General features: G+C 63.8%; 1 protein-coding gene across 7 annotated transcripts in view; it reads left to right on the forward strand.

The window, feature by feature from the left end:
• The window catches only part of ARHGEF10L (Rho guanine nucleotide exchange factor 10 like), a 159,768-nt gene that overhangs the window by 80,422 nt on the left and 65,189 nt on the right, over positions 1–14,157 (forward strand). For 5 of the 7 annotated variants that reach the window (XM_070382057.1, XM_070382055.1, XM_070382061.1 and 2 more), the window contains exons 8-13: positions 5,278–5,386; positions 7,940–8,046; positions 10,388–10,465; positions 11,634–11,813; positions 12,600–12,716; positions 13,931–14,023. In XM_070382057.1, coding sequence (XP_070238158.1) covers positions 5,278–5,386; positions 7,940–8,046; positions 10,388–10,465; positions 11,634–11,813; positions 12,600–12,716; positions 13,931–14,023 — 684 coding nt within the window. Of the gene's footprint in view, positions 1–5,277; positions 5,387–7,015; positions 7,203–7,939; positions 8,047–10,387; positions 10,466–11,633; positions 11,814–12,599; positions 12,717–13,930; positions 14,024–14,157 lie in introns of those variants that run through there. The other 2 variants (XM_070382071.1, XM_070382074.1) reach the window with 1 other exon arrangement.

Below are 14,157 nucleotides of genomic sequence, written 5' to 3' on the forward strand. Positions count from 1 at the left end.
AATTTCTTACCGTGAGGACTTCTTCCCTGGCCTCGGGCACGGCCCACCTGCTCCCTGAAGAGCAGGTCCCTGCAGATGGTGGAGGGCTTTTCCTCTGACACCCACCTGCCCAGGCGCCCCCAAGCCCCTCCTGACCTGCGGGGGTGCATCTGCCCCCACGCCTTGCACGGCAGCCGCTGCTCTGCTTGCCTGCGTGCTGTGCGCTCCGGGGCCTCGGACAGCAGAGATGGGCTGTGTCGGGTCCTGCCCTCAGAGACTGATGGGCCTGGCACCCTGTGCAGCTGTGAAAGAACCAGGGGAGCCCCTCCTGCAGGGGTCTGGCCAGGCCAACCCCCGGCGGGCGGACTTTTGCCAAAGAGAACGACTGAGGGTCTGCAGAGGGACGCCTCAGCAGCCCCTGACCAGACCTAAGCGGAAGCCTGGTCCAGGTTCGCGAGGGCCACGGTCAGTGGGAGGTGCCTTTTCCAGCTGTGAAATGAGCTGCACTGAACGTTTTTCTGACTGGGACTTCTTCATAATTAAGGTGACCGTGGTCTGGCCGTCAGAGGCCTGGGCGGCAGAGCCAGCTGGGAGCTCAGCTGGTTGACTCCAATCTGGCCGCTGCAGTTGACCTAGTCCTTCTGACCCTCAGGGTCAGAGAGGCGGAGGCCCGGGGCCTTCAGGATTGTGTCACGTCAGTCTTTTTTGCAGATGCAACAGGACTCCGGTTTTTTTGGAGTCTGAGTAACTCTCAGGACTTTCCCTGTCCCGCTACTTTGCATATCAATAGCGAACCTTTGCCCAGTGTGGTACAGCTTACGGAGCAGTTTCATTTATTGTTCCTGAGACCTCAGAGTGGTTTGTATATCATTTGCTTTAAGAATCTCATTAAAAAAAGAGTCTCATTTTGTTAGGATCAGAGAACCTGAGCAACAGAACCTCAGAGAGGTTAAATGATGTGGTGAAGGCCACGCACCCGTAAGTGGTAGAACCCCAACTCAGCATCACATTGGGTTGGAAAGAAAATACCGTGTCCAGTCATCCATCCATCCATCCATCTGTCCATCCGTCCATCCAGCCAACTGTCCATCCATTCAACAAGTATTGGGCACTTGGTATTTGAGAGACAGTCCAAGAACACTAGCTTGCATTAGTTTGAACGCACTGAGCTCTAGGTTCTGTCTGCTTTGTCTGTTTAACCTTAATGATACTGTGAGCTGGGTTCTATGGCCACTTCACCTGCGAGGAAGCTGTCACTCAGCGAGGTAGAGACTCTGCAGCTGGTGAGCGGGAGCAGAGGTTTGAGAGTAGCCTCCCTGCCTCTCGCTCATGCTTTTGTTCCCTCTGCTTGTCTGCTTTCCTGTAAGTTCCAGTCTTGGTCGTCTCTGTACCTTGCCAAATGCCACCCTTGCTCCTGTAGTTCATGCGTTTGAGTGGCTGTCTGTTCGTGCATCTCTGCCCATCTCCCCAGATAGTACGAAGCCAGTCAGCCCCTGTCCTTCCATCCAGTCGCCCGCCCCTTCCTCCCCGAGCTGTTCCTCCCTCTGTCCGTCCACCCTTCCTCCAAGAGACTGGCTCCAGCCAGTTCGTCCTAGCTCGTAAGAACTCGAGAACCAAATGTGCGCATCCCTTCCCAGCCTCACGCTCAGTGACGTCACATCGGCAGCCTGAAAATGTCCGTGGTGCGTGTGTTCCCACCAGGAAATACGACAGAGCAGGGCGCTCGTTCCTGGAGAACCATGGGTTGACTGTCTGCCAGCATAGCACTGCTTCCGTCCACTCACTAATCCATCCGCGCTTTTATTCATTTACGACTGTCTGTCTGTCCCTCTACCCATTTGCCCAGGTGTAGAATCATCCAGTCATCTGTCCATCCATTCATCCGTGGGCCTGTCCATCTACCATCTGTCTGTCGCCCACCCAGCCAGACACCTACCACCCTTCCATCTCAGAAACTCACCGAGAGCTTCCTATGTCAAGAGCCCCACGCTGGGCCCCGGACGGGGAGATAACGGAGACACAGCTCTTGTCCTCTGAGCGCTGGGAAGGGGCCTGGGCTGTTCCCCGCGCCCTGCCCCCAGCTCCTGAGCCCCGACCCCCAGCTGGCTTGCGTGTCGGGCTGGACGCTGCTGGAGCTGACCCCAAGCAGCAGCCCACTGGTCCCCAGGCCCCCATCCCGCTGCCCCAAGCTGTCTCTCCGCTGCCTCACCCGAGTCTCCTTTCTCCTCTGTCGCCGTGTCTGGTCTGCTGCCTGCCCTGCCCCTCACCTGCTCCTTCTGCTTGGCCGCCTGGGGCTCCAGCTTTCTCCAGACCTGACTAGGCTAAAGGAGAGATGCGTCAGGACTAAGAGAGACATCCTGGCTCTAAGAGTCGGGGGGAGAGACATGCAGGAGCTGAAGCACAAGTGCGATTGTAAGGTACTGTCTGCCTGTCCCTCCGAGTCTGGGGGTGCCCAAGGGCCTTTCCTGCTGCTTCGGGGGCCGCAGAGGGTGGGATGCCTCGAGCCCCGGGCCCTGTCGGCGCCTTGCACCAGTTGCCTTGGCTGACGCTGCCGGCTGGCTTGCTCCTGTCCACGTCCTCGCCTTTCTTTCTCCCCACCCTTCAGTGACCCCTTATCTGTCTATGGGAATTCCTGGGTGGGCTCTCAAGCTTCAGGGCCCTCAGAATCCCTTGGGTGCTTTGAAAAACACACATTCCTGAGCTCCACTCACAAAGAGCCTGATTCTGCCAATCTGGGTCAAGGCCTGGGAGTCTGCAAATGGGATGACTCTGGCTAGGTGGGTCTGGGTCACACCTTGCAAAGTGTGACTGTTGGTGATGTTTAACATCCCTCCCCCTCTGAGCTGTTCAGAGAGCCCCGGGGTTAGGAGGCCAGAGTGAGAAGCCTCAGCGCCACTTCTTCACTGGGACTCCTGCTTCAGCGTAGGGGGCGCTGCCGACAGCAGTGGGCTCTATTCACTGAGCAGCTACTATGCGCCGTGGGCCCTACAGGCCTGCATCTGAGTCCCAGTTCTGCCCCTGGCTCACCATGTGGTCCCAGGCAGGCCTCTTGACCTCTCTGAGCTTCGGGTTCCTTGCCTGTGAGGTGGTGGCAGTAAGAGAGCCGGTCCCCGGGGGATGTGAGCTCATATCTGTCCTGCGCTCAGTGCTGCGCTGGGCGCCACCCCAGAGCTCAGAGCGCATTGACCGATGGTACATGTGTGTCTGACCGTTTTCTCCCCGGGTGCCTGGGAGGCCGCCACCCTACACCTGCCGTTTAGCATCAGTGAGGCTGGTGAGTGGCTGGTGGTCACAGCAGCGGTCAGCAGCTGAGCTGGGACTCGAGCCTGGGTCTGTAGGAATCAGAGCCTGCTCGCCCTCCGTCCTGCGGCCTAGCCCATTCCTCAGAACCAGAGGCGTCTCCGGAGAAGGGGGAGAGGCGCTTTAAAGTTTGCAGGTCCCTTATTCGGAGCCCCTCTGAGAGCCCGTGCTGGGGGCAGGGGCAGGTGTGACTTCTCAGGGAGCCTCAGCCCAGCGGCTGCAGAGAGCGCGTGGAGGGCGGTGTGCGGGCCAGGGTGCTCTCCTGGCCTGTCCCGTCCTCAGCGCTGTGCGATGGTAGAGGGCGGTGTGCGGGCCAGGGTGCTCTCCCGGCCTGTCCCCCGAGTCGGCCCGGGTCGCCCCGTCCTCAGCGCCGTGCAATGGTGGAGGTGGCCGGGCTGCCCCAACCTCAGCGCCGTGCAATGGTGGAGGGCAGTGTGGGGGCCAGGGTGCTCTCCTGGCCTGTCCCGTCCTCAGCGCCATGCGATGGAGGAGGTGGCAGGTTGACCCAGTAGGTTGATGCCTCTTGCATGTTTGCCTGTTGCTCTTTTTTTTGCCCAGGAAGAGCTTCTGATGGTTCCTCCAAAGACCACTTTGGGGGTTCCTAGGGCAGCCCCCCAATGGCTCTCTGCTGAGACAGGAACTGGGCTCCAGGACCAAGGCCTCCATCTGGGAGTATGACCCCCCAGAGGAGGGTGGGCATCTCTGTGCAGTTTCTGGGGTCAGCATCTGTCTCTCTCATTAGATTCTCACAGGCACATGTGGTACCCCCACCATCTCTCCGAAAGGCCGAGAATCACTGCTCTACAGTCGAACCATTTAGGTGCAGGGAGGGGCCTGGGAGCTTCCCTTCCCTCCCCAGCCGCACTCCACCCCCACTGGCTGTTGCTTATTTCCAGAGAATTGGTTTGTTCTGAAAGCCTGCAGCCTCAGCGCCCACTGGGTGTTCAGCAAGCCTTCCTGGCCCAGACCCTCGAGAAGTGCCAGGGCTCCTACAGTGGGGACTGGGAGATGGATTGGAGGATGGTGATAGTGAGGGTAGAGAACAGGGCCCCCCAGATGAGTGCTCCCCACTTGCAGCAGAGAGCTTCAGGGAGGAGGCGGTTTCCTAGAACTACACTGTCCATTGTGATGGCCATGTGGCTCTTCATGTTTAAGTTAATTAAAATTAAATATCACCAGGACTTGAGGTCCTCCACTGCACCAGTCAGCTCTCAAGTGCCAGTCGTGACGTGTGGCTGGCATCTGCCTTGTTGGGCAGTGGGGTTGCCTTGCAGAAACTTCCAGCACTGGCCGTGCGTTGGGGAAGCAGCCTCGCTGGGGGGCGAGGTGGCCTGGCTGAGGGGACAAGGCAGTGGGTTAGGGGAGGTGAGGCTGCCACCCCCATCCTGGGCCTGTGCCCGCCCGGGGAAGCTGTGCCCGGCTCTGTGGCGCCCAGCCTCCCCGGTTCCCAGGCAGAGGCTCAGCAGAAGCGTGGCTGTCTGGGCGGGGGAGGGGTGCCCCCAGTGGGATGGAGGGAGCCCCTGCGGTCGTCGTGAGCCCTGAAGGGAACCCGGGCACTTGTGCCACCCGTTTACGGTCGGCGTGCTCGCCTGCACCCTGTCCGTTCAGTCCTCAGGCCCTGGCGGGTCTTGGGGGAAACTGAGGCTCAGGGACGTTGAGTGTCTCGTCTAGGGTCGGGTGGCCAGGGGGCAGTGGGGCTGGAACTTGAACCAGGCCTAGGACTCCAGGCCTCGAGGCTGTTCCCAGTGTCCCTCCATGTCCTTAACTGGACCCTCAAGATAAACAGCTGGGTGAGGAAGTCCTCTTGCCCTAAGAGGGTGACCCCAGGGAGGCCCCCACGATGTGAGCCCCTTCCCAGGAGGCTCGGGGTGGCCCCGCCCTTGGCCTCAGCTGCCAGCGCCCTGGGAGGGGGTGGGCTCCGGGCTCCCCCCCTGGGTGGTGGCAGGTGTCCCCAGGCCTCCTCCCACGTCCCTGACGAGCCCCTCTGCTTCTGCCCAGATGACCCAGCTCATGAAGGCGGCCAAGAGCGGGACCAAGGACGGGCTGGAGAAGACGCGGATCGCCGTCATGCGCAAAGTGTCTTTTCTGCACAGGAAGGACGTCCTGGGTGAGGCGCTGGGGCACGTGGGCCGAGGTCGCCGGGTGTCCGGGCTCCTCTGATGGTGGGGCCAGGGCCTGATCCCCACAGGCGCCAGCTTGCTTCCCAGGCTCTGGTAGGCGGGCCCTGTCTCTCCTGGGGCCGGTGGGCCTCTCCCTTCAGCGTCCCTGCCCTCAGCCTCCTGCCTCTCACACTCACCTGGCCTCATCGTTGCTTTTTTTTCAATATTTATTATTTGGCTCAGCTGGGTCTTAGTGGGGCACAAGGGGTCTTCGTTGACTCACGTGAGGTCTTCCTTGCGGCGGGCTGGACCTTTTTAGTTGCAGCTCGTGGGAACTTTAGTTGGGGCTTGCAGGATCTAGTTCCCTGCCCAGGGATCAAACCCTGGCCCCCCGCCTGGGGAGCACAACGTCTTATCGGCTGAGCCAGCGGGAAGTCCCTCCTGACCTCCTCTTTGAATGCGCCTGTGTCCGTTCACCCGCCTCCCCACCAGCCAGCGTTCATGGAAGCCCTGCTAAGTGCCACGCTCCATGCTGAGTGCAGGGACACTGTTAGATGAGTTGCCCCAGGAGCGCCCGGTACTGTGCGGAAGGCAGGCGTGCAACAGGAGGTGCCAGCTGCTCGGTGGGGCACCATGGCGAGAGCGTGGGGAAGGGAGTCTGGAACGTGGGAACAAAGGACCAGGGCTGAGAGCAGAGGAGAAGCAGACCCAGGGCCCTCGGGCAGAGGCACAGGGTGGGGACGGGCACTTCTGGCCGAGGAGCCGGCGTGGGTAACGCTCCGGAGGTGGGGAGGATGAGACGTTCAAGAAGTCAGCGTTTGTGGAGTGTCTGTTGGGGTGCCAGGCACCCTGCTAAGAGCTTTGCGGTTTCTCATTCAATCCTTATAAGCACCAAACCGGTGCAGAGGGCTGTCTTGTTCCCACCTGGACACGAGGGAACAGGCACAGAGTGGGTGAGTGTCTTGCTGGGGATGCACAGGCGTGGAGGGGACGGAAGAGGCTTCCTCTGGCTGGAGTGAGGCCGGGGGTGAGGGCTCAGGGCCCCGTGAGCGCAGGCGTCCACCCCAGGCAGGACGGTGAGGCTCCGCACCCTCCTGAAATCTGTGCACGTGAGCCTCCCTGTGCCTCGGTTTCCTCATCTGTATGTTGGGGCTGATCGGGCCTGCATCTCGGGGGGCCTCAGGGGGATGACCAAGTGGCATGTGGGAAGAACCCAGCACAGATGCCCGCCCCGTGAGGCAGGCCTTCTTCCTGGGGGAGCCCCAGAAAGCAGGTGTTTGGTGCTCGGACAACATCTTGGTGAAGGGCTGCCGCCCTGGCGCCACAGCCTCCTGGCCGCGTGACCTTGCCCGGTCCTTCCCTTATCTGTGAAATGGGCTTAATCCCGCCATGGCATGTGCTTGACTACAAGCTGTGTGGGGAGCCCCGGCTCCGATCAGGGAGGGAACGCTGGGCCGGGGAGCCCTTCCATACCCGGAGAGGCCTGGAGCCGGGACGGGGCGGGCAGGCTGGCTGGCCAGAACGGTCCCTGATCACCCTCCCCATCCCTGGGCCCTCCCCACCCCGCCTGCAAGCCCGGAGCCTTTCCTAAAGTGACCCTCCCACCAGAGGCGTTATTAATAGCCACGGCTGGCTCGAATCACCGGCCAAGAATGTTCCCCCGGGGCGCGTGGGGGAAGAGGAAGCCGCGGGCCGGGCGGCCGGGCTGGGTGCGGGGCCGGGCCCAGGGGGCCATGTGGGCTGGGCAGGGGGCCCTCCCCCGTGCCCACCCCACCGCGGCCGGGCGCGGCCCGTCCTCCTCCTCCTCCTCCGTCTCCTGCTCAGGTAAGGCCCGCCAGCCCGTCCCCGCCCCGCCCCGGGCGCCTTTCCTCCCTCTTCCCTTGCGCCGCCTCCCGCGGCCCCAGCTGCTGACCCGGCTCCCAGGGCTGCAGGCCACGGGCCCCGTGTCCCTGGGCCCACGTCTGCCGCGCGGGGCCCCGTGTCTCCGGGCCCGGGTCCGCGGCTCCTGGGCCCGCGCCCTGCCTGACTCTGCCTCTCCACCCAACTCTGTCTGCCGGCTCTGCCCTCTGAGAGCCGCCCCCACTCGCGTGCATGTCCCCTGCTGGACTCCAGCTGAGCCTTTTCCCTTTTGGATCTCTTTTTTGGTGGGGGGGGGAGATGAAAACACAGAGCCAAACAGCTTGTTCTCAGGGCTTGCTTTCTTCCCTCTTTTCGGCGTCCAGAAGAAAACTATTTTTAGTGCCTGGTGATGGGGACATGGGCGGCCTGGCCTTTGGCAGGCAGAAGCGGGCGGGTCTGAGCAGGGCCAGGGACTTGGTAGAGTGGGTCCTGAGAGCTGAGCCCCCCGTGGCCTTCTCCCTGCTCGCTCCATCGCCCCTCACCTGTGTGTCCGGGCAGGCTGTTCCCTAGAGGATGCGAGGAGGGCTGCACCCTCTGAGCCGCTCTGAGGAGCTGCTTGTCTCAGGGCCCTGGGCTGCGGAGGTGGCGGCTCTGGCTCCTGGAGTCTGAGCAGGTGTGTCCTTCTTGCCCGGCATGTGTCACCAGCCCAGCTCCCTTTGCAGGTGACTCGGAGGAGGAGGACATGGGGCTCCTGGAGGTCAGCGTTTCGGACATCAAACCCCCAGCCCCGGAGCTGGGCCCCATGCCAGCCGGCCTGACCCCGCAGCAGGTCTGTGGGGGTGTGGGTGTCCCCAGGGGGTGGGATGGCGGGTCCCAGCCTGCTGCCCGGGGCCGCACCCATCTGGGTCTGGAAGGTGAGGCAACAGTCAGTGGCAGAGTCCAGCTGGGCAAGGGGCCTCCTGGGACCCCACTCGACCTGCACCACGCTGGACACAGTGGACCCCGTGGGTGGGCGCTGCTGTGCCGGGGGTGGGGGGCTGCCCCTGGCACCCTCGCTGCCCAGCCTCGAGGCAGCCAGAGCAGCTCCTGCAAAAAGAATGAAGGTATTGGAAGAAACGGACTGCAGTCAAGAGAGAGCTGGGCAGCCTCGAGCCCACCCAGCTCGGAGGAGACCTGGGGGCGCCTGGCCCCCCGTCTGCCCACCTGTCGTCAGCTCGGACCCAGAGGCGCTGCAGATTTCCCAGGAGCCTGGCTCTTGGGTGGTGCCTTCTTCTCCCGGAGGGTCACATCGAGATCAGGGCACCTGTGCCCTGGGACCCCATGTGGCAGAGCCATGACTGAGGTCCTGCCCATGGCTGGCCTCTACGAGGCTGGGAGGCGACCCTGCCTCCCTCTGGTCACGAGGGCTCTGGGCAAGACGCGTTGGGGTGGCAAATGCATCGAGCGATTAGCCGGGTTGGCGTTGGCAGGACATCCTGGGGTTGCACCCCTTTTGAAAATGAGAGATTTGGCCACACTTCTCATCTCGGGAACCCGTCTGCCTCCTTCCTTCCCTCTTTCTTCTGCCGGGGCCCTGGCAGCATCGGGGTGGTGGCCCCCAGCCTCCTCCCTGGTGCAGTGAGTCACTGTCAGAGCTCAGAGCCAGGCGGGACCCCAACCTGCCCGCCCAGCAGCCGGGCTTCCCCTTTCTGGTGTTGGCCGGGTCAGGAGCCTCTTTCATTTCTTGGAGCAGCGATGTTAGTTGCTCTAGGCCAGTGGCTCTCAGTGGAGGTGATTTTGCCCCCAGGGGACGTTTGGCCATGTCCAGTGATGCTTGGTGCTCACAGCTGGGGGTGGGGACCCCTGGAGTCTACTGGAGAGAGGCCAGGGGAGCTTCTGGCCCCCCGCGGCATAGGACCGCCCCCCATGTCAGCAGGCGGAGGCCGAGGGCTGCTCTGGGCGCCCCGGGGACTGGGAGTCCTGGACAGAGCTTCCGTTCGCGGGGCGGTGGCCTGGCTCGTCACACAGCCGGAGGGGTGGCACAGTCAGGCGCAGGCCAGGCAGGGCAGTGGGAAAACAGGCACAGGGTGCCCCAGCGTGAGGAGGGATGGTGGTAGGGGGCACCTGCACCGCCGCGCTCAGGACGGCTCGGGGGCACACTGGGGGTCCCCTCCCGGCCCCGGGCCAAGGTGGGCAGGCTACCCCCTCAGACACCAATTGCCTATGACACCTTTCATAGGCCCTGTCCCAGCTTTGCTGCACAATGGGTTCACCGGTGTGCAGCAAAGGCCCCGCCCCCGCCCCCGTGTGCAGCAAAGGCCCCGCCCCCTGCCCCCGTGTGCAGCAAAGGCCCCGCCCCCTGCTCCCGTGTGCAGTAAAGGCCCCGCCCCCCGCTCCCGTGTGCAGCAAAGGCCCCGCCCTCCGCCCCCGTGTGCAGCAAAGGCCCCGCCCCCTGCCCCCGTGTGCAGCAAAGGCCCCGCCCCCTGCCCCCGTGTGCAGCAAAGGCCCCGCCCCCTGCCCCCGTGTGCAGCAAAGGCCCCGCCCCCTGCCCCCGTGTGCAGCAAAGGCCCCGCCCCCTGCCCCTGTGTGCAGCAAAGGCCCCGCCTCCGCCCCCGTGTGCTGCTGTGTCCACGTGAGGGCTTCCTGAGTGGGTGATGGTTGGGCCGCCCCGGGGAGGTGCTGATTTGGGCTGAGACGGGGAGAAAGGGGAAGGGAAGGGCTGGGGTGCTTAGCCTGAAGCAGAGTCCACTTGAGCAGGGTTGGGGTACACGCTCAGGACTGTCTCTTGGGAGAGGGGTAGGTTAAGGATCAGATCTGTAAGTGGCGGGAGCTGAGATTTCAGTTCCGTCTAAGAGCTCTGTACAAGGGTGGTCCAGAGACCACGTCCCGTGGAGAAGCGTGGTGGTTCCCAATCCCTGGATGGGCCTGCAGAGACCAGGCAGGACCCGGGAGTCCCCGCGTCCCCGGACCACATGCTGCCATCTGGGGAGCATGGGGCGTCTGTCTGGAGTGGGTGGGCAGGGGCTCTGGGTGGTGATGCCAGCCTGCCAGGCTCCAGTGGTCCAGGAGTGGCTCTGGGAGAGACAAATTCCTGCTGCTCCGCTGGCTGTCACGACGCCTCTCCCCATCTCGGTGCTCACCTGGGCACCCTTGGCACGGGTGCTGACTGATCATGCTCTCTGCCTGAGCAGGTGGTTCGGAGGCACATCCTTGGCTCCATCGTGCAGAGCGAGGGCAGCTACGTGGACTCTCTGAAGCGGGTCCTCCAGGTATGACTCCAGGGGCTTGGGGAGCCCTGCGAGGGGCACGTTACAAGGAGTGTTTGGGGGCTGTGGGCATTTTTCAAGGGAAGGAGCCAAAAGCCAGTGTTTCTATGGAGCAGCAGGAGCTGCGAATGGGGGAGACCGAGAATTCCAGGTGCCTTGGTGCTCACGGGATGACTGGGTTTTCTGAAACGACGTTGGGGTTCAATGACATGAGGTCTGTCCCGTGGCCCTGAGAGAAAACCCAACGGAGCTCAGTCACGTCTGACTCTTTGTGGCCCCGCGGACTGCAGCCCTCCAGGCTCCTCTGTCCATGGGGTTCTCCAGGCAAGGATACTGGAGTGGGTGGCCATGCCCTCCTCCAGGGGATCGTCCTGATCCAGAGATCTAACTCAGGTCTCCTGCACCGCAGGCAGATTCTTTACCATCTGAGCCCCCAGGCCTGGACCTGCGACTGTGGGCCCTCTGGTGCTTGGAGGAGATCCTGCTTCCTCGTCCCTCTGGGATCCCCGGGGAGGGGCCACAGCTCCCCATGTCTGGGAGCTCCTGGGGTGGGGTGTCGGGCTCACCCGCTCCCTTGCCATCAGAATGCCCAGGAAGTGCTGAGTAGATCCCTGCATGACCAAGGTGTGCCGGCCTGGTCTATTTAGTTTGTGTTCCTGAATCAGAGACTCTTCAGGGATGTTGTGGGCTGTCTGTAAGGACCCCGGGGAGGGGCATTGTTGGGGTGGGAGAATACTCGGAACATTCGCTTCCCTTGCCGAGTTTGGATCCACAGTGGAGGGGCCCAGACCTCGGATAGGTGGAGACAGGATACCCCGTGTTTCTGACACAGCCGGCTGGAGACAGTGGCTCTTGGTCTCACTGTGACGTCGCTGCCCCTGCTCCGTCAGGCAGACTGGCTCAGTTGTGGGCAGAGCCGATCGGCGCCAGCCCCTGGGGCCTGCCTCCGTGGCGCCCCCTGCAGGCAGGCGTCTGCCCCAAACCCAGCTTCCCACCGAAGTCACGGGGTGGGCTGCGGACGGTGGAAAGGCCCAGGCTGCTGCGTTCACGGAGACCCGTCCAGGCGGGGTGGGGAGCGCCGGTCCACGGAGTTCTGCTGGCCGCGCCCAGGGGGCCCTGAGGGCAGTGGGGGCGGGCCTTGGGGCGCTCACCCGCCGCCGCCGCCCCGCAGGATTACCGCAACCCCCTGATGGAGATGGAGCCCAAGGCGCTGAGCGCGCGCAAGTGCCGCGCGGTGTTCTTCCGCGTCAAGGAGATCCTGCACTGCCACTCCATGTTCCAGATCGCCCTGTCCTCCCGCGTGGCTGAGTGGGACTCCACCGAGAAGATCGGCGACCTCTTCGTGGCTTCGGTAGGTGTCCCCAAGCCCCCTCCCCGGCCCGCCGAGGCGCACACCGCGGCCCTGACGGGCGTACTCGGGGCGGCCTCCTGCGTCTCTGCTCCCCGTGTCCACGCCAGCGGGGTCCGAGGGTAGCAGCGCCCCAGTCGGCCCGGCCTAAGCCGGGGAGGGCGCGACACCGTGCCGCGTGTCCTGGCAGACGTGTCCCGGCTTGGTGCTCGCCCCCAGGAGGCTGGCTGCTGTGGGCAGCCACCCGGCCCATCTCAAGTTCCCCCCGCGGAGCGCTCACACCGAGCAGGGCCCGGCCCGGGAGGACCCCAAGGCTGGTCAGGGCCAGCCCGCTGGGTCATACGCCTGGCGATCTGCCTGTTCCCAGCGCCCCCTGCAAACTTGGGCTCCCTTTGGGCTCAGCTCCCCATCTGTGTAAGGAGGGGATTGAAGGTTTCTGAAACGGACGTCTGTGGGCCTCAGAGAGATGCCTGGGGTGAGAGAGGGTCAGGTTAGCAGAGCCCGCTTTGGGAGCACCGTCCTCGGTGGGGGGCGTGGGTTGGAGGGGTCCGTGAAGCACAGGCCCGCCCGCTCCCTTTGCCCGCAGCCCGGCTCCCCGGCACCCCCGTGACCTGGTGTCTGCGCCTCTCTGCGCCCTGTCCGCTGCCCGCACTAGGTGACAGGATTCCTAACCTCCAGGGTAGCTGAGACCCCCCGGGAGCGGAGGGCTGTGGCTGCGGGGAGGTGGGGGTGCCGCCCGCCCCCTCGCCTGGATGTGACCCTCCCTGGCTGCCCCCACGCCTGTTTCAGTTCTCCAAGTCCATGGTGCTAGACGTGTACAGCGACTACGTGAACAACTTCACCAACGCCATGTCCATCATCAAGAAGGCCTGTCTCACCAAGCCTGCTTTCCTCGAGTTCCTCAAGGTGGGTGCGGGGCGGTCTGGGGCTCCTCCCAGCAGAGCGCGGCGGTGGCGGGGGCAAGGAGGCTTCTCAGGAGGAGGGGCACTGTCCACCGTTTCTCTGGCCCAGGCACCTCTCTTCTTTCCTCTGGGGCATCCCCAGTCCCACGGGAGATGAGCCCCTGCTCCCCACCCCTAAGGGGGTGATTGAGAATTAGAGGGTCTATAAGCCGCATGGGGTCTGGAGCTTTGACAGGAAGAAGAGGGCCGTGATGTCTTGCTGAAGGGGGCTGGGCTTGGGTGGGTGTTCAGGTGGGACTCAGTGCTGGGGGTCATGTGGAGAACAGAGTTTAAAGGACTAAAGGCCTGGGGTAGCCATGCGGCCACGTCCCCACCCCTCTCCTTGGTGCGCGGTCATAATTCAGACGGAGACCCTGCCCAGCAGAGGGCACAGGTGGGCCAGGACCCCCAGCCTCAGAAGACACACCCACAGTCTAGATCCCGGAGGGACGGAGGGGCTTTCTCAACGGGGTGCCACATGATGCGGGTCCTGGGGGAATGGTGGGGTTGAAACAGAGGGAGATGGGAGAGTGTCTTCCAGGTACCAGGGCGGTGGGCAAAGGTTAGAGGCAAGTCCAGCTGGATCCTGGGCACGGGGTGCCCGGGAGAGAGGCGCAGAGCCTCTGAGTTCAGTTTAGGTAGGTCCGGGCCTCAAGCCCAGGGCCTGGGATGTCATAATGCAGGCATTGGGGTGCCGGTGAAGCTTTGGGTGGAAGCGGAGGCCGGTGGGGACGTCCCTGGGTTGCAGGGGCCGAGGTGTCAAGGTGGCAGGTGGTGGCGTGGTGGAGACAGAAGCGACACCCAGGGCAGTGAGAAGCCCCGTGACCACCCCACCCTGGGATCGGGCCCGTTCACCTTACTTGACGTGGAGGGAAAGGTGGTCTCAGCTCCTTCCAGAGGCCTGGCCTCTTGAATAAACGGCTGAAGGGCCTAGTTCTTGCACTTTCGGCCCGGAGACCTTAACGCGGTGCTCCAGGCCCCCGAGGGTGTGGGGCTGCACAGGGGGCCCCTGTGCTGGCAAGGACCCCTGGCTGCGGACCCAGGGGCCTCCCTGGCTCTTCCCTCTGGCCCGAGGCTGACCAGCATGCTGGGGAGAGGAGCCTGGGTTGGCACAGGTGTGCCCCGGGTGCTGGCCTCTCGCCGCAGACGCTCAGCGAGTGACGCCGTCTCCCCCAACAGCGACGCCAAGTGTGCAGCCCCGACCGCGTCACGCTCTACGGGCTGATGGTGAAGCCCATCCAGAGGTTCCCGCAGTTCATCCTCCTGCTGCAGGTACCGCAGCCGGTTCTGGCGGCCGCCGCCCCGCAGGGTGCAGCCAGGGCTGGTGCATGCCCGTGGGGTCGGGTGGGAGGCCTGGCTCTGCCCCGCCATCCACAGCCCTCACGAAGGCCGTGCAGGGTGGGCAG

This window comes from Bos mutus, chromosome 2 (assembly GCF_027580195.1).
Source record: "Bos mutus isolate GX-2022 chromosome 2, NWIPB_WYAK_1.1, whole genome shotgun sequence".
NCBI lineage: Eukaryota > Metazoa > Chordata > Mammalia > Artiodactyla > Bovidae > Bos > Bos mutus.